At 26.7% G+C, this 22037-nt stretch overlaps 1 protein-coding gene across 1 annotated transcript in view; it reads right to left on the reverse strand.

Moving 5' to 3' along the window:
* Positions 1–566: 566 nt before the first annotated feature.
* The window catches only part of LOC113373652 (prominin-like protein), a 127083-nt gene continuing 105612 nt past the window's right edge, over positions 567–22037 (reverse strand). The window contains exons 13-22 of the mRNA XM_026613936.1: positions 9365–9521; positions 8759–8974; positions 7952–8134; positions 7698–7832; positions 6996–7154; positions 6117–6238; positions 5961–6011; positions 5488–5610; positions 4103–4207; positions 567–659 (exon numbers count right to left, since the gene is read on the reverse strand). Coding sequence (XP_026469721.1) covers positions 632–659; positions 4103–4207; positions 5488–5610; positions 5961–6011; positions 6117–6238; positions 6996–7154; positions 7698–7832; positions 7952–8134; positions 8759–8974; positions 9365–9521 — 1279 coding nt within the window. The 3' untranslated portion in view covers positions 567–631. The remainder of the gene's footprint in view (positions 660–4102; positions 4208–5487; positions 5611–5960; positions 6012–6116; positions 6239–6995; positions 7155–7697; positions 7833–7951; positions 8135–8758; positions 8975–9364; positions 9522–22037) is intronic.

Below are 22037 nucleotides of genomic sequence, written 5' to 3' on the forward strand. Positions count from 1 at the left end.
ACACTACTAGCGATATATAAAAAATATTGCATCATAAAATAAACATGACACAATCATTCTAAATTTTATATTACATTATATATTTTAAAGTTTTACTTCAAAAACAGAACACTTACATTATCACTTTTAAAACAATCAAATTTTCTTCATAGAGAACAAAAGTGTATGCTAAATTGTGAAATCACATATAGACGTAGATAACATTTGAGCGAGTATACTATATAAACTATAATACCTTAAATATTACATATATTGCGAATCAATTTATACCGTGAGTGTACATTTGTTTTACAATTATGAAGACTAACAAATGTAAAATATAACATTAATAATTTCAAACAATAAATGATAATTATCTTTCAATATGACAAAAGGATGTGCAAATTTCAATTACAAATAGCTCAACAACATTAGGAATACATCTGAATTATTTTCTATAAAAAATTATGAGCAGGATTATAATCAGTCTCTCCAAAGATCTTCTTGATCCTCATTCTTGAAGTGTCAATTCCGTTTGAATTATTAATACAATACTAATGAAGTCAATAATAAAAAAAATTCTTATTCATAACAGTTCACGCTTGTATCATATACTTATGGCAGTTCAATGGAAATGATTCTTTAGTGTTGCTCAATTCACGGATGGAGATCTGTCGCTACTAGAATAATATAATCAATGTGAGCATACTAGATATGTATAATAATGTTTTGAATTAGAAAAAAACCTGATAAGAATCAACTCGAATCGAGCTTATATAATATATGGTAAAAAGTCGAAAGGCCTCAACGATGTATTAAAAATGATTTACATTTGAAGTAGGTTGAAAAAAAACAATAGTCAGAATCTTCGGTCATTTGATAGAATGTTTATTTTACTTATCTAAACGGAGAGCTGTATGTTATGTTGTTTGCTTTATATGATAAGTCATTATTACATATAGTATCAAGTAAAATGTGATTCCAATCAGGTTGTTTTAAGTGCTTGATTCGAATTATTTAAATCACTTGATTTGAGTTGGCATATCACTAATATATATATATATATATATATATATATATATATATATATATATATATATATTGAATTGAATAAAACAGCCAATGCGTTGAATGTAGAAATGTATATTTTAAATTTTTATACGTTTTGAGACTAGATGTGCCTCATCATTCAGCTAAAAGAAATTAACAATATAAGGAAAAGTTTTAGAATTAAAAATATAACAGACAAATTAGATTATACATACCAGCAGATCAGGAAAAAACACATGTTCTAACACATGTAGTAATTTGTCTAATTGTTATATTTTTAATTCTAAAACTTTTCCTTATATTGTAAATTTCTTTTAGCTGAATGATGAGACACATCTAGTCTCTAAACGTATATAAATTTAAAATAAACATTTCTACATTTGATGCATTGGCTGTTTTATTCAATTCAATATGTTTCAACGTCGAACAAAAAATCCTCGATATATATATATATATATATATATATATATATATATATATATGAGTAAGTTCTTCAAGGGCAATACATCAAATAAAAGGCAAAGATTTTATGTCATCATCAGTGGATCTACAGAATGAACATTGAAAAATTAATATAAACTAGGAAAAAATGACAGAAATTGGAAAAAGAACAATAGATACAAGTATTATAATTATAACAATAACAATTATAACTAAACAGATAGACAAACATAAGAAATGAAAAGTAAAAAGAAATATATACAAACATACAAAAGAGTAATATATATATATATATATATATGTATATATATATATATATATATACATAAATATACACATAAACAGACATATATATACGACATATATGTACAGACACGTACATATATACACATATATATACACATAATACAGTATATATATATATGTATATATATATACACATATACATACATAAATACATATATGCATATATACATATATATAAATACATATATACATATATACATATATATATATATATATATATATATATATACATACATATACATATACACATATATATACACATATATAAACAACAAAGGTAACTTACATTATTAAGGTCTTAAATCAGTAACTAGCGTATGACACATAATTTTGCACTATCATATATACCCTAACGTGTTTTTTGTTTTTGTTGAACAGAGCATAGCAAAATATTTGTGAAATATATATTTTGCACGGAAAAAGTAGTTTATGTGTACAATCCCGAGGCAGTTGTGACACATGTGCTTGAAAATTATTTGGAGAGACCGTTCAAAGGATAAGTTGGCGAGTTTTTTTACAATCAGTGTTTCGAAGTATGGGTGAAGAGGCTAAGATTCAAAGTTAGGGATCGGACCGCGTAAGGGTAGTTTTACAGGTTCGGAATTACGCTAGTTAAGAGGAAACAAATTTGGAAATGTTATTGAATATCACCTGATAATTTTCACAGAGTAAGGAGGCATCACACCTTTTATTAATGCAAGATCTATTGATGCTGATTAGACAGGATTCAGCAAACTTTCTCTGAATAATGTTGCGTTCATTAAATTCTGTCCAGTTTAATAAAACGACTAAAACAACATGATAATAACTCAAAAAATGCTCGACAAAGTCAAACCATGATAACAGAACATATTAAAAATTTTAAACATTCTTTTAACTTTTACAACGCTAGTATACTTTATCACGAACGGAACATTATTCAGAGAAGGTTTGCTGAATCCTGTCTAATCAGCATCAATAGATCTTGCATTAATAAAAGGTGTGATGCCTCCTTACTCTGTGAAAATTATCAGGTGATATTCAATAACATTTCCAAATTTGTTTCCTCTTAACTAGCGTGATTCCGAACCTGTAAACCTACCCTTACGCGGTCCGATCCCGAATTTTGAATCTTAGCCTCTTCACCCATACTTCGAAACACTGATTGTAAAAAAACTCGCCAACTTATCCTTCGAACGGTCTCTCCAAATAATTTTTAAGCACATGTGTCACAACTGCCTCGGGATTGTACACATAAACTACTTTTTCCGTGCAAAACATATTATATTTCACAAATATTTTGCTATGCTCTGTTCAACAAAAACAAAAAACAAGTTAGTGTATATATGATAGTGCAAAATTATGTGCCATATGCTAGTTACTGATTTAAGACCTTAATTATGTAAGTTACCTTTGTTGTTTATATATGTGTATATGTATATGTATATGTATATGTATGTATATATATATATATATATATATATATATATGTATGTATATATGTATATATGTATATATATATATATATATATATGTATGTATGTATATATGTATATATGTATATATGTATATATGTATATATATATATATATATATATATATATATATGTATGTATATATGTATACTCGTATATGTATATATGTATATATGCATATATGTATTTATGTATGTATATGTGTATATATATACATATTAGGTGTATATATATGTATATATGTACGTGTCTGTACATATATGTCGTATATATATGTCTGTTTATGTGTATTTTTATGTGTATATATATATATATTACTCTTTTGTATGTTTGTATATATTTCTTTTTACTTTTCATTTCTTATGTTTGTCTATCTGTTTAGTTATAATTGTTATTGTTATAATTATAATACTTGTATCTAACGTTCTTTTTCCAATTTCTGTCATTTTTTCCTAGTTTATATTAGTTTTTCAATGTTCATTCTGTAGATCCACTGATGATGACATAAAATCCTATGTCGAAACGTTTGGAAAAAAAAAGATTAACTTCAAAATCTTTGCCTTTTATTTGATGTATTGCCCTTGAAGAACTTACTCATATTTCTCAACATCAAAACTAAGTTCTTTAACTTGGAAAACAATATCAGATCTATTTTTTTTTTACAAAATCAAAATAATACACTATATAAAATCTTATATTCTAAACAAAAATATCAAACAAAAAAATCTTACAATATTTTAGGCTTAAGCAAATAATTTGTAAGATAAGACTTTATATACAAAGCTATTATAGCATGATCAAGAAAAGATAAATGCATATGAGAAGCATAATGCTTCACTGTATATTTAACTTATCTGCGCAAATATACTTACCCAGGTCCTGGATAATAGTAAGGCGGTGGTCTCTCGTACTCAGAAGGAGGCAGTGGCGGACTATGGTAACGTGGCGGAGCATCTTCCGAGTAATCATCCCATTGCCTATAACATAATCATATATAAAAAAAATCGAAGATCATTATTAAATTTTAACGATCATTGATGAAGATCGATGTTGCAACAACACATTAAGCAAAAGCGGCAATAATTCTCTACCAAACCTGATAACTATCCATAATAAATGTAATTATTCCATCACAATTGTTAACCATAGTTAACCAGCTGAAAACTTTATATAAACCACTTCATTATAAAGCTAAATTATTATTGATTACTTATACTTCTCCCACAAAACAACGAACATCGGCTTTTTGATGAAAGATCAAATCTAGATAATAAAAATAGAAACAAAAGCATGAACTTATGAGAATAGTATCGCATGAAGGCAGTCAAAATAGAAACAAAATTGATCTTGCAAATAAACTCAGCCCTTATCAATTATTCTTATATGATGATATTAGACATTCAATATTAACAGTTGCGCACCGTATAGCACGATTAAAGCATGCTGACTTATACTCTGATTCTATGAAACCACTCCGCATGTGGGGAAAAATTCGTAAATAATTTGCTTAAAATATTATTTCAAATTTTCTGTTAAGAATTCATGCAAACCTAAAAATGAAAAACCTAATTAGCACCCTCCGATGCGCTTGATTCCCTATTTTTTATAACGTCACGTAATATAATTGTTTAAAATTCATTTAAATTAAATTACATTTAATTGCTTGAACTTTCCAATGCAAGAGTTTTCTTACCAGAAGTTTGCATTCAATATTTTAGCAAAATATTCATATCATAATAGTATTACCAAAATGACCCTTTTGCAGACAACTTACATCAGCACATCAGAAAAATTTTAATTTATTATCAAAACATACCCCCTCTAAATACAAAATGTAACTGATTTACATATGTTGGACACCCTCATATTGGGTCCACCTTGTTGAAACAGGGTCCACATTTTCAACAGGTTTTGGACTAATATTATCTGTCGTATATATGGAGTCTTCAGCTTCCTGATGCCTATGTTTTCATAAAGATTTAATATTTACATAAAGTACTTCCCTTCAGAGAGAAAAGTTGTAGCACTATGCGCAATGTGAATTTTAAATAAGAAGGATAATTAATTATTAGATTCTCTTCCTTTTTCTATTACTATGAAAAGCTAAATTAATTTAATCCAAAAGAACTGTTATTGAATAAGTAGTAAAAATAGTAATCAACACGCGTGGTGCAAATAATTAATAAATAGATGTTTATACACCATAACAGAAGTGAATCAGCTTGAAAAAAAAAGACAATTAAAATAAATCACTTACTTTCTGGCCATATCTGTATAGCGATGGTCATGAGAAGCAGATGGTCCCTGAGAACTCGATTCCCTTTGTCCATGTCTATCATGTTTTTTATTATCCTTGCTGCGACGTTTGCTTTCTGGTGGGCTGGCACAAAAATTAAACCAAAATTAAAAATAATCAAATACAATATAGAAAAAATGATGATATAAAGGTAACACAAAATATGTAAATGTTAAATATGTTTATATTATACTAATGATAAATTGTAACCCCCAGAGCAAAAACGACATGATCTGTACTGAGCAAGCTGATACGACAAATTACAGTCGTGGAAAATAATTGAATGTTGATATTATTTTTAATTACAACAAAATATTTGAACGATTTTTCTTTTAAAACTATAAACATAAAGTCACCTGATAAAAATAAGCATATTTTATGACAAAAATTTCAATTCATGGGGTTACAACTTACTGTTTTCAATGTGCTCTCACCTTGTTAAAGAAATATTATCACGATCAGCGTAAGCATCATATAAATATTCCCTAAAAACAATTAGTCTGTTAGCAAGTATAAAGGACACAAATACCACAATTAATATAATCATTAGTTACAACAAAGCATAAGAAAATAGTAAGAACTATACTCACGACTCGACTAGAGGACCTGGATAAGGATCAGACTTCTGATATAATCCAGATAGTTTGACGCTTAAAATAATGCATGGTATAAAGAGCAAAATGCACCAACCTAGACCAGCCCAGAATCCATTCTGTGAAAATAGAAAATAGTATATTTTATCTAAATAGATCCGATTTGTGTAAGTAATCAAGTTAATCATTAATAATTGGATTATATATATATATATATATATATATATATATATATATATATATATAGTAGAATGTTTCTGCTTATCTACTTTTATACCAGTCCAGCAATCTATCTTTGTATCTGCCTATCTACTTACCTGTATCTTTGTATCTGTCTATCTGCCTACATGTCCATTTTCATAACTGCCTTCCGTCCTACTATTTACCTGTGTATTTTTCTATCAGCCTACCTATCAATATGTATATACCTGTTCATATGCATGCCTGCTTATCTGGCTATCTGCCTACCTATCAATATGCATATACCTGTCTATCTGACTATCTTTTTACCTATATACCTGTTTATCTGTTTACTTGTATACCAGTCTACCTATCAACTTGTATACCAATCTATTTGCCTTCCTTTATCTATCTCTCTGCATATATCTCTATATGCTTACCTGTTTTTCTATAGCTTTGTCTACCTATCTACATGTCTACATGTCTCTCTATTTACCTGTCTACTTGTAAAGTAAAAACTAAATAATCAATTCATCAACATAGTAATTAGTAACATTATAACCTTCCCGTGGCCATCACAAAGTCTTAGCTTGGCAAAGTACTGAATTTAAATCCAATTAGTTAGCACCATCTTGTACTTATTAGTACCAATGAGCAGGGCTAAAACATAAAAATAATAGAAAAAATTAAACTTACGAATGGATCCAGTACATTGTTGCAAACTGCAACAAGGGTTGATTTGTATGCAACAGACAGAGGCCCACATTGACCAACATTGTTTTTGGTCTCGTTCACTACATATTTGAGATAGTTTCTGATGTCTTCTTCAACGCTGGTTACCACTTCCTCCACCATCTAAAAAGACATACGTTTAATTAATAATACAATTACCTTTTGGTCTACTATTCTGTATTTTCACAATTGCTCTCATACAAACATATGATCTTAATTAGAACATAAAATTTTTAACTTACTTACTCATTAAATTATTATTCACTTACTCATTAAATCTAGTACTGATTTACTGCTCACTTACGCATTTACACATTAACTCACGTACTCACTCACACTCACTTAGTCTCTTACTCATTTTTGCAAATACTCCTTACTCATTTGCACATTTAATCATGTACTCACATACTCACTTACACGATTACTTACTCATTCACTTGCTCAATTACACACATACTCGCTTACTCGCAAATTCATTTTCTCACTCACTCACCAATTTACTTAATAATTTACTCACTTACAAATATATTAACTTACGAATTTTCTAACTTAGTAAGTAACTCATCTACTAACTCAATAACATAATGAATTCATCGCTTACTTACTCACTTATTCGCTTATTTACTTACACTGGTGTGTATTACAATGATTTGAAAATGTACTCACAATTTTAACAAACGATGGTCCTTCCTCTTGTAAATATTTTTGCGCTACTATAATCTGCTCCTTCATCTGGCGAATTGCATCCGAGAATGAATCCGTGTTGAACTTCAAAGATATTTCTAAATCGGTAGCCACAGTCTGCAATAAATAATCATGAGGATTAAATAAAAATGAAGTTTTTTTACTTACCGTTTCTTAGGAACTAATTATATATTATAAACAATAATTTAATCTTGTTTACATATTGTTATAAGTACCTGTAAATTGAAAGTTTTCTCAACTAAAGGATCAACAGAATCCTTTTGAATTGCTTTTAACTTTGAAGACTGAAACCTCAAATCACGGGCAATTTGAGGATCAATCCTTTCAATTACAGCGGCTGCTTCAATTAATTTATCGGCGAGCTCGTTCAGATTCACGCTGGTAACATTAGTTGATAACTAGAAAATAAATAATATTAAATTTTAATATATAATCAAGCATCATCATTTATTACAAATGAATAGATAGATTGAAAGAATATAATTTTATAGAAACTCAAAGACTGTACTAAACACGAGCATAATCATGTATATGAAAGATCACGAAGCTGCCGAAGTCAAAATTTTGTTGATAATCAAGCCATGTTGTTGTTGTTACTATTTATTTTTATACAGTATATAAATTTATATTTAATCATATCTCTTAAAAAATTAATACCGTACTTAGCCAAATGTAAATATCTATATACCTAAAAATACCCAAATAATGAATTAGACATACTGAAAGATTTAAAAGCATAAAAGAATATGAGTGAAATTTCTCATCATATCTAAACATTTCTAGAATAACCTACTATAAAGCTGTAGGTTATTCTAGAAATATTTAGATATGATGAGAACGTTAGCTAGATATGCCGATTATCTGCATATCTAATACCATTTGTTTCATTTAATCTCCTGGGATTGAAAAACTAAATCACTTTCAGATACTTATTAAAAATACTACTCATCACAGCATTCAGAATTTTACATTTATGTAAATAATAGAATAGCCTACAATTTGCTTACTAATCAACTACTTACCGTATGATTGTATTGGTAAAATTTGAAGTCATTCAATTGGCTTTTCTCCAACTTTTCTAATTGATCTAATCCATTTTGCGAGATGATGCTTACACCCGAATCCAATTTGAAATCATTGAGCATATTTTTGAGTTGCAGGGAAATCTCAAAACGATCAACGTATCCTAACAAATCATCAATGCTGCCACCACTTAGTACAGAATCCAAACTAAAAACCTGAAATGAATAGAAATGTCTTAAAATTCATATAAAATTGATTAAGGCAATTGAATAAAATAAAGGTTTTCATCTGATGACTTCCACATATAAAAGTACTATCTGTCGCCATAAAATGTATATTAAAAATATCCTTGGCTATAATTACTATCACAACATATTAGTGCTATCAGATAAATTATATATTTTAATACTTTTATTAATACATCTTTCCCCGATGTGTATAAATAATGAATTTAATTATTATTAGTTTGATTTGAATTGTTTTACTTGTCGTAGGTCCGTAATATGTCAGTATGTTCTTTAAAATCATGATCTCTATCGTCAAAAAAAGTTTTATAAAAACTACCAAAAACTGATCTCGTCGAGAAGTTAAAGAATGTAACTTACATTATAGGCTGATTCATTGTTGTGACATTTTTCAATGATCGTGCTAAGTTTCAATGCGCCAGGTGTCTTGACCCTCAAATTGGATCTTGAGTGTATTATTTGATCAAGATCAACAATGTCATCAATGATGCCAAAAATCTGGTCGTTCTGTGAATTTCTGAAAAAAAAAACAGATATTATATATATATATATATATATATAAACAAACACAAACACACACACATATACGTACACAACAGACACACACGTACACAAAAATATATTTTGTGTGTATATAACTAGTTGTAAGGGATATTTTGCCTTGAGGCAAACTTTGATTTGCTTAACCTATTCATCTTTCTACCTGTCCACCAGTTTACCTGTATACTAGTCTACTTACCAACCTTCCTACTTGTCTGCCTATCTATCTTTAGACCTGCTTATCTTTCTACCTGACCATCTTCCGACCTGTCCACTTATCGATCCTTCTACCTCTTTATTTTTCTACCTGTCTTCCTGTGTAATTTCGCACCTGTATATTTACTGGCCTACCTGCCTACTGTAGTCTTGTCTACCTTCATATATGGCTACCCGCCGTAAACCGGTAGAGGTATGGACTTCTACCTGTATATACAGCTTTTTGTCTATCCGTTTAGTTTCTATCTCTCTACTTGTCTATTTGTCGACCGGCGATTTCTGTAAACTAGAGGTGTATGGAATCGTGCCCTAACGGAAATTGCTAGAACTTCCCGTACCGTAATGAAATAAAATAAAATCGAGAAATATTAAATGTTTTCAAATAGATTATTATCAACACTAACTTTCATTATTCTTATTTCATAGACAAAATATAAGAGCTCATGAATTGGACGACGTCGTTTATAAATGCTTACAGAAAAGTATGTAAACATTGTCTAAGCATTGTCTAATAATTATGAGAATTATATCAAGTGATTGGCAAAGGTAAATTTTTTTATTTTTAAAATTAAAATCCAAATTATTTTCGATATTAAAAAAATTGGGAAATAAAAAAATGTTTTTTCTTTCTTTCTTTCTCAAAAGCAATTGTTTTGTCAACACAATCAGAAATGAATCATTCAAATCGGTTTATTAACTTTCAACACATGTTTAAGTAACAACATGAAAATATCATTTGCAATTTGATAAACCTAGATCAAACCGTTAAACTTTAAACGTTTCATTGCGATTGAAAAGAGGGCGTCCATTAATCACGTAATGTTTTTAGGGAAGGGGGCGTTTGACACAAAATCACAAAATATCACGTGGGGGAGGGAGATGTAAAGATAATCTTGATCGATAAAACAGGAAAGAGTCCTTATATTTTCTCATCTTATAATAGAAAAGCTAATTATTCAATGTATTAAAATAATTCTATATATAGAATATTTATATTTCATAAGAAACTTAGATAAAGAAAATTCAGAACAAACTTTCTCAAAAACCAAATCATCAGTTCAGATTCCAGAAAAAGGCTTTAACTGTTGGTTAAATTAAATAAAATGTTATAAATAAACCTTACTAAAATCTATTAAAATTAATCTTATACATCTCAGCTTACTAACTTTATGTTTTGTAGAGAACAGAAGGGACAAAAACTTAAAAAATATAATGCTGTTCGTAGAAATAAATAGTATAAATTATGAAAATTACTGTTCGGTTTGTACCTTTATTGGTTTTGTACCTTTATTGGTTTTGTACCCTTATTTTTTTATATGCTATGAAAATGTAAATAGAAGTTAGTCATGATCACAAAAATTATCAAATCTTATTTAAAAACTTTAGCAAATATGAGAATATACACATTTTGAATATAAAAAAATTCTTTGTAGGATTTTTTCTTTTTTGATATATTCAAACAAATTCAGTTCCACAAACAAATATGATTATTCTTCATAACAACATAACCGACATATTGCGTTGTATTAATAAAAACAATCATTCTCCAGAACAAATTTCTAAAAATAAGACTAATAGAAAAAGTCATCATTTGGATTTATTAATAAATTAAAGATTTAAAAATACTAGAAGCTCCTAATGCAACTCGCAAATAATATGAAACAAAATTATCATTTGTATCGGTTTTGTAAATGCTGGGTACATTTAAAATTATTAAATTGTATTTTCTATATAAAACTTTCTCATAAAAGAAATTTCTAAATTAAATAAGATTCATCTATTTTTTTCATTAGAAAAAATTGTAAAAATTTCTAACGTCCTGTTCTGCAGAAAAAATAATACAGTATAAAAAGTTTTTTTATAATTTGAAGTTAAAATGTATTTAAAGTTTTTTAGTAGTTTGAGTACTAATTTAAATCATCCATGTCAAATACTAAACAAATAGACAACATGAAATATTGAAGAATAATAAAACAGCTAAGTTGCACAATGAAGAGTGTAAAAACTAAAATTAACCATTCTTAAATGTAGTATTAGAAAACATATTAATACCAAGAATACTAATGACTGCATCAAAATTAAAATAATAAAAAAAGATTAAATATATTCATAACCAATATGAACTCAAAACTTCAAATTTATTAAAAAGTGAGTTATAAACATACAGTTTACCAAAAATCTATTTTACAGATTGGCACTTTCAGACTTTTATAAAAGTTTATTAAATTACATCCACTGTGTGAAAAATGATTAAAAAAAGTTATTCCTCGTCTAAAATAATATATAAAAATAAATTACTTATAAGTTGAGTTACATTTGTATCATAATTATAGTTTGCATAGTTCATTTTATAAAAATGTCGCACTAAAAATGTGTATCAATATCTGTTTAAAAAAAGAAAAAGGTAGTAAATATAAAATTACAGCATTGCAACAATATATTTAAAATGATTACAAAATATGTAATGCACATTCAGTTCTTCAAAAAAAATTCAGAGTTGGCGATTCGCTTTTTCCAACTTTGAAAGAATTATTGTCTCAAAAATAAAAGATTACTCAAAAAATCTCAGTAAACAAAGTATAACAATGTAAGCACACAGGATGAAATTAATTTTTAATGAATTCATTGTATTTAAACATCTTTTGTCCATATTTTAATTGGGAGAATACTTTTTAAATGAAATATAAGATTTTAATCATTCTAATTATGCATAATGGAAAATTTCTAGTTATTTCTAATTTCTCTTAATAATTAATTGATCAAATTATATATTTAATATATTCTACTTAAACAAAATCACATACTATAGGATGTTGTTGTTCAACTTGAGTTTTCAACGTATATTTCAAAATTAAGCATGTAAGTACAGAATGAACTAAAAATTACGAATAAAATTCATTCAATAAAAAAATAATAATTTGCTTGGGTGGAGCGACTAGGGCGGATGCTGAGCACGCCATAACAGGAAAAGGGTAGACAAGAACTATGGAGGAAAATAGTAAGGCAAAAAATATCCCCCCCAACCAATTTCATAACATTATTGACAAAAAAAAGAATATATGCTGTGCTATATAATTATATTCAATCAAATGAAATAAAACTGTGAAGATAACTTATAAATTTGCGTAGACAAATTTAGAAAGAAGTAAATACGATCATTTTTATTAAATATAGGTATAAGAAATTATGGTCACGTCTATTTCCCGTATTTAGCTTCAAATTATTTATAAGTACCTCTTTGTAAACATCAATTGAAATGTGTTAGTATATTTTTCGATTTGTTTGGAGCACTTTACAAAAAAAATCTGTTAATTATTGACAATAAAAAATTCCATGAAGAAATGGAAAAGTTGATAAAATAAAAGCCAAATCTCAGGCTGATATTTTTACTCACTAAAAAATAAATCATAAATAAATTTGATATTTGTCAATACCACTTGGGCTTGTTATCATTACCCTAGATGGTGTACAATGTTACAAATGACAGGTTTGACCAAAGTTTCATTTGAATTTAAAAGTTTTTAAAAACATTATATTTAAATGCTTTAAAAGAACATACTGTTTTAGATTATTTATATAAAATTAAATTGCTTTGAAAATATTAATAATAATCTTCAATATACGGTTGATCATTTTTATCATTATTTATTAATTGTATTAATTATTTTCATAATTTAATTGTTTGAGATATATTATTAATATTACATAAAAGTTGCAATTAGTTGGATAAATTTATAAAAAATTCTACATCGATAAAATAAGGATTAAACTATATAAACCATCTGTTGCATTCAATTAATAAATGCATAATATAGTATATAATAACTTTTAAAATCCTGACAAGATTTTCATGAAGCTGATCATGTAACTGTATCCAATGACAAATATAGGTGCATAGTAAAAGTAATTGAATACTTCAAAACATAAATTAGCAATAATCCAAAAATATTAATAATGATCCGAATATTTAAATATTGTTTAAAAAATGTAATAGAATTTTATTAAGACGTATTATTCTTAAATTCACGGAAGACTTATAAGAATATCGACAAAAATCTTCAATATAACAGTAAAAATGTGAAGAAAACTAAAATGGCTAATTTCCAAGACATCGTGGACAGACATTATTTCTGGTTAAAGTCGAGATTATTTTTTTTACTAATTGTAAATATAAATAATACTGGTGTGGTGATAATTGACTGCAGGATCGATTGGTTCATATTAAAACAACTATTTTAAAGAAAATTAAATTTAATTGGAATTAAAATTATTTAAAAAAAATTAAATTAAGATATTAGAACAACTGTTTTACCATGCTAACGAGAAATGCTACGTTAACATCAATTCAATATTATAACAGAGCAATAACATTTTTGTTATTTGATAAATATAAAATTAAAATTCAAATTAATTCTTTTTGAATCAGTCATCAATTCTTGTTCATAAAATATATTTAATAAAACTATGTGAAAAAAGTTTTAACATTGTATTTGTATCGTGTAATGATAGTTCAAAAGGATTTTATTTACAATCGAATATAATACAACCTAAAAAGAGCAAGATATTAAAATTATGTCATATATTTTTCCTAAACAAAGAATATACTTCGTTTATGATTGACTGAAAAATTAAATTAGAAATATTTATTGAGAGCTAATTGCAAATTTAATTGGGCCAAACAGAAAAAATGTATAAACTCTACATGAATATAGAAATAACACCATAAATGAATGTTTCTTCAACTGTAAGATTTTAATAAAATTATTTTTTTCCATGATTTAAAAACTTAATATTATATTTACATTTTATGAATTTTATCTTTATATTTTTGTGATCATAAATAATAATATATTTATAAATAACGCTTTTATATATTTATATTTGATTATACTGTTTTGAATAAGCTTATATTTAGAAAACTAAAAAAAATCTATTGGCAATTTGTTTAAAATTCCTTTTGGGGGAATTAGAGTAAGGCTAGAAAAAAAGAAGCCAGTAAGTTGTAGCGCATAGTGTTATATTCATCAAAAATTTAAATTTTATTCAGCAATTGTCATTAATTAAATTTATATTGATTGTATTTAACTAAGTAATAGAATGCATATGAAGGAACTATAGGCAATTTATGCACCCACCATGTATTTAATTAAAAAAATATGGATATAAGAATAAATCATTTATTTATTTAACCACATATTTATTAAAAGATTAAAGGTATCAGAAAATCTGATTATAAATCCTGAACTAGCTGTAAGTGGAATTCTGTCTTAAGGCAATTGGGGCATCGTGCCTTAAGGCAAATTGCTGGAACTTCCCGTACCAAAAATTATTATTTTTTTAAAAACGATTAACATTTTTGAAAAAAATTTACTTCGAAAAAAATAGATTTTTGAGAAACTATAAATTTGACAAAAAAATACTTTTTTTTGAAAAAAAAAAAATTTTTTATTCGAAAAAAAAATTTTTTTTTGAGAAAAAATTTTTTTTTTGAAAACAAAAAATTTTTTTGAAAAAAAATGTTCTCTTCATTTTGATATATTTTGAAAATTCTGAACTTTTTTTCAAAGCAATCGCACTGCTTGAACTGCATAGAGACGAAATTTCAAAGCTCGCAGGTGCCGCGCCGCCGTCTAACGCATAAGCATTGGTACGGAACCCACAGAAATGTAAAAAAAAATTATACTTATTGTTAAAATCTCTATAAAATATCTGACAATTTGATGTGCTTATGTTTAATGATCATTTTTAACCGCCGAATGGCATTTTTTTTTACTTTTTTCATTAGATCTCCGAAACCGCTAGACCTGCCTTCATGAAAATTTGATTAATTCTTCATCTTGTCAATACAAGTAAAATGTTTTTTGAATTATTCAAATCGGACGCTCCGTTCTCTTAAAAACGGAGGTAATGTTTTTGGCACTTTTTGCCCCGTATCTTCGGAACGGCTAGACTTGCCTTTGCCAAAAACTAATCAGCACGTCTCCTTATCAATACGAATCGATTGTTTTTTGAATTATTCAAATCGGTTGATCCGTGTTCCCGAAATCGTCGACGAAAATTTGTATCCGCACATACATACACACACGTACATACATACATACATACATACATACATACATACATACATACATACATACATACATACATACATACATACATACATACACACACACACACACACACACACATACACATACATCCATTTTTTCTAAGGTATGCCAAAATGTTCAGAAACCTCTGAAACGTAAAGATATATAAAAATTTTCATTTTCGATTTTTTTGCGATTACTATAACTTACCCTACGGGAAGTTAAAAATAGAAAGATCATATTTTTTACAAACCGAGTAAAATTAATATTTTGTTTTGTTTCGTTTCAGTTCTTTTTAATATGTGCATTTGGTTCTAGTATGTAATTATTATTAACGACGATGATGAATTATTAGTAAAGCGTTCATTCTATATTCAAAAATAATATAAATTAAAAATTATTGGATATTTAAAAAAAATTTAAAAAATGCACAATAAAAGTATCATATCGGAAGCATCATTGCAAATACAAGCTGATATCATGTGGGTTATTAATATTTTTATTTTCATAAGATTTTATTCATATACGAGTTTATGTATTATTTTCAGACATTTGTATTTTTAGATATTTGTGAAAAACAAAATTAATTAAGCAATTATTTTTGTTACTAATTTCAAATAATTGGTATTACACCATCGAAAAATATTTTTTCTTTGATTTAAAAACATATTTAAATTTTGATTTAAATCAAAAATTAAATATATAAGTATAAAAAAATATAGAAATATTTTTGGTATGCATATATCAAAACAAATTTCGATACAAGTAAGTTAGTTACTATAAAAATATATCAATTTCAATGTTGATTGATTTTCACAAATGAATTAACAAAAATAGTTACTCGAGTTTAAACGTCAAATAGCATTTAACAAAATTGAACCATTAGATAAAAATTTAAAACGCGGTTGTAAAAACAAAATACATTTTAATATTAAAACTTGTTTTATTGATTAGTGCAAAGGAAAAGGACAGGAAAATAGTTTCATAGAAAACCACGTCGAGGGACCCTTTAAATGATAGCGAAGAATATATAGAATAGAATAGAATAGAATATATATACACACAATTATAAAGTAATAAAATTAATATTGTGGATCCCAAAAAGTTACCACCGTAAAACTGTAAAAAAATTTTTTATACCATAACCAGATTATGATCTAATAAACTAATTGGAAAATTTAAAACAAATAATTTTTAAAAAATATTTTCTTCTTCCAAGTAATCAAAATCTTATCAATTCTACCATCACAGTTAAATTCAAACAAATTTCTAAGAGCAATATTCTACACAAGGTCCAATATTGGAATAAAAAATATGAATATTTTACAATTTTCTCATAGGAGTAACAAAAATAGTTTCAGACAAATTATATGAAAAATGTACATTTACAGAAACTAACTAGCTGTAAGTGGAATTCTGTCTTAAGGCAATTAGGGCATCGTGCCTTAAGGCAAATTGCTGGAACTTCCCGTACCAAAATTATTATTTTTTTAAAAACGATCAACATTTTTGAAAAAAAATTACTTTGAAAAAATAAGATTTTTGAGAAACTATAAATTGGACAAAAAATTACTTTTTTTGAAAAAAAATTTTTTTTTTTAAAAATAATTTTTTTTTTTAATTTTTTTTTTTTTGAAAAAATTTTTTTTTTCTTTATTTGACATATTGTGGAAGATCTGAACTTTCTTTTCAAAGCAATCGTACTGCTTTAACTGCATAGAGACAAAGCGACGTAAGTCCCGCGTCGCTGTTTAACGCATAAGCATTGGTACGGAACCCATAGGAATGTTAACAAATGTATACTTATTGTTAAAATCTCTATAAAATATCTGATAATTTGATGTGCATATGTCTAATGATCATTTTTGACCGCCAAATGGCTCATTTTTTTACTTTTTCCTCCATATCTCCGAAACCGCTAGACCTACCTTCATGAAAATTTTATCGATTCTTCATCTTGTCAATACAAGTGAAATGTTTTTTGAATTATTCAAATCGGACGCTCCGTTCTCTTAAAAACTAAGTTACCGTTTTCGGCACTTTTTGCCCCGTATCTTCGGAACGGCTAGACCTGCCTCCGCCAAAAACTAATCAGCACGTCTCCTTATCAATACGAATCGAATGTTTTTTGAATTATTCAAATCGGTTGATCCGTGTTCCCGAAATCGTCGACGAAAATTTGTATCCGCACATACATACACACACATACATACATACATACATACATACACACACACACACACACACACAACACACACATACATCCATTTTTTCTAAGGTATGCCAAAATGTTAAGAAACCTCTGAAACGTAAAGATATATAAAAATTTTCATTTTCGATTTTTTTGCGATTACTATAACTTACCCTACGGGAAGTTAAATATAAATATGTACAAGTGCATACTTTAATTGTACTGTAACTAAACTAAATATGTACAGACATAATATACTTGATGTCTGTTCATATTTAGTTACTGTACAATTAAAATATGCACTTGTACATATTTATATTTATCAGTTTTTATTTATCACACGTATTTATTAATGGACAAAACAATAGAAAGTTCTTACTACATCAGTCTTTAATTATGGACTTGGCATTCACTTTTAGAGGAATTAGATCAATTTACTAATTTTGGAAATAATTTAAATTATATATTTTGATTAAAAAATGTACTCACTGTAAAGGAACACACACGGTCCTGTGCACCAAAAGTCCGATGATAAAATGAGCCAAGGCTACAACGGCCAACACGATAGTAAATAGGAACATAATTGCAACGCCCCTTGAACAAGGAAAAAAATAGTATTAGATATTTATTATATAAAATATAAAATATAAATAACATGCAGATTATAATAAAATTGTAATTTGTTTTTATCAATAACATTCTGTTATTTTATAAGACTGCTCAAACACAGAGAACTAATGGGTGGAGAGCCTACAACTCATAATCATAATACGTTTTGAGCTTTTATATCAAGGCTTGCTATGTTTGCAAAATTCCTATTTCAATTCTACGAAGTTTTTCGATGTTTACGTCATACAGATGCAAACACAAAAGTAAGTAAACAAATTTGTACTTGCATTTGAATTAGTTTGCGAAATCATTGACCTCACTAAATTCAAGTGTTTGTGACCCAAACCTTTTAGAAAAAAGCTAATCCTTTTTTAACTTATTTATAATAACGAAAACTATGCAATCAGATTCTCAAAATATATTTAATTTTTCTGTTGCAATTTCTTAAATATAATTGGCGTTTATGTAGATAAATAAATGAATATGCATTTTGAACAAATATCAAATTGTTTTCAAAAATAACAATATATGTATTATAAATAGTAAAGTGTAGTACACATTGTTATAGTTATCAGTTTAATATTATTGAAAGAGACACCCAACAAACGAACACAAAATGGGTACGAAATTTAAACAATAAATAGTTGTAGAGTAGTTTAACAAATTAACCCCAAAAATGTGATTGATATTTTAGACAAATAATGTCATTATTAACGTCTATATAATGAACATGCCGAAGGGAACAAAAACCTATAATTCAGTTTATTACAAATTAATATCAAAACAAATGTCCATTATAAAGTATCCATATAGACGGCTCATATAAATAAGAAAAAATGTGTAAATGTATCATATAAATAAGATAAAATATGTAAAAACAAAATTGAAATGTATAAATCATCAAATAAAAATTCGACTGCAAAATGTATTTCAATAAAGGTGTGAAACACTTCATACTTTTCTTCATTTTAGAATAAAAAAATTATAAAATAAAAATGATTAAGAATGTTAAAAAATAAAACAAAAAATATTAGTTATTTTTTTCTTACCACATAAGGAAGGAACTACCGGCGCCTTTATTACAGCAATCGTCACCATATCCATCTGGCCTTTTGCCACAAATGCCACATAATAATCCAAAACTAACACACAATAAGACCTGCAAAATTAAAAAATATATATACCTATAATACTTTCAAATAGGACTATCTAAAACTCAAATACAATCAAAAAAACTTACATAACGTGTTGTTTTAAATATATAAATTGATACCACTTTTTCCTCGAAGAAAATCAAGAAACAATGACTTCACCAAGAATGTATTGGTATGATAATTCAAATAAAATTATACATAAAAAACTATATTCTCATTTTAGGATTTCAAAAATGAATTATATATTGATTGAAATATATATTGATTTAATCCGATATGCTTATAAATATAAGCAGATTATCTAGAGTAGGCAATGATGGGATTTAAATCCAGTTTTGCTTATCATTTTGACGTATGTTTATGTATGAATAAAATTTAAATATGAATCTAGAAAGATCAATTTTACTATAACAAATAGCATTTATCAGAGGGAACAAAAAATAACAAGCATTTGTAAAAAAAAAGGGTTACAAAAATTTGTAATACTTCTTGACTAAGTTTAATAACTCAAATATATAAAAAAATAAATTCACGTTTACAAAATCAATAATTTTAAAAATAATTCCAAGTATACAAAACGTAGTTCAAAATTACATATTAAAAACAACGAAAATTATTATTAAAAAATAGTTTTGAAGAAAATATATATCACATATTTGAACTGTTATTGACGAGAGTATATTTGACAATTGTTGATTAAACGTCGCATAAGTTGTTAGGAAAATAAAAATGAAGCTATTACAAAATTCATTCAAATATTTTAATTTCTTCATTTACTTAAATTTGCATTATGAGATACTTTAAGTTAATCAATCATTTATTTACTACACAATTAAATTGAATCAGAATATTTAAGAAGAAAAGTGTTAGATTGACCAATACTGAATAAAACAATTCATAAATAAATATTTGTATAAAATTATATAAAACATACTATAAAATATTACACAACAGTTTGCAATTTAAATCAGGAGAACGCTAGTAGCAGATAAAATTGTACAAGGATTTAATATAATAACGGCATTTGGAGTTAATATTTCAAACATATATTTATTTTTAATTTTGTAGTATCGAAATTAATTAAATAATCCTTCTATTATCTATTGCTAATAGGTGTAAGTAAACCAAAACCATTATTTTTTTAAATGTTATAGAGACTTTAAATGTCATAATTAAGAATTTCAGTGATGAATGCACACAAGGGATAAGAATTCTAACTTGAAGTACTAAACTGAGCTTTCTAGAAAATACATATATACAATATATTACAGTTTTTAGTTAATATGCCTGAAGAAGAAAAGAAAGGTGATAAAAAAATAGATCATTTAGAATTTTAAAGCGAAAACGGTTACAAGTTGACTTGCAGGGAGACGGCGAAAATTGTTGTATGCTTCCTGATGTCAAGAAGTTTTATTGTGTATTTGGTATTTTTGGCAGAAAACTATTTGCTACTACTCCATAAAAACTCGAGTATGTACTTTGAGCTATAAGACCGCCCAAAGAAATCAATCGCAAAAGATCGACTTGATATATATAGCTAAGAAAAGGACACCAGTAAAATTAGGACATGATATTTGATTCTGGGAAAACTTCGTTGGTTTGGTTAGGAAATTAATCCACCTTAATCCCGTTCCTAACCAATTACCATGTGATTTTATACATGACAAATAATTACTGATAAAAAATTTGGTTGGACTTAAAAACAAAAATAACGTAAAGAAAACACTGTATGAATTTTGTGATAAAGACGACAAATTCTAATAAGGAACAGATCATGATAAAAGACCCTTCAAAATTGTATATCTAAATCCAATGAAATGAATACTGTATTCAATGGAGCTTTTAAATAATAAATGAAGAAATACTTTCTCAAATTATTAATTTGAACAATATTACACATATATGAGTAAGATTCTGTAAAATATTTTAAAGATAAAAAATTAATTCCAATATATAATTAAAGTTAAAATTTAAAATAATAATAAAACAAATTATAATTTATTTAAAAAAATTCAAAATATTCATTTCAAATTCATTGAGATAACTCATTGCAATACCCAAGCTCGAAAATGGTTCAGTGCAATAAGAAATTTATTAAGACGTATTATAATTAACAAGGTGAATATAATAAATTTTTGGTAGTCTCAAAGATATTACATATATAAACGAAAAAGATCATTTATGTTCCCGTCATTTATGCACAATCGATATATACAGAGAAATTTTCAATAGTT

Source organism: Ctenocephalides felis, unplaced genomic scaffold (genome assembly GCF_003426905.1).
Source record: "Ctenocephalides felis isolate EL2017-DRISC unplaced genomic scaffold, ASM342690v1 CF-g0.4_SCAFFOLD_01604, whole genome shotgun sequence".
Lineage (NCBI taxonomy): Eukaryota > Metazoa > Arthropoda > Insecta > Siphonaptera > Pulicidae > Ctenocephalides > Ctenocephalides felis.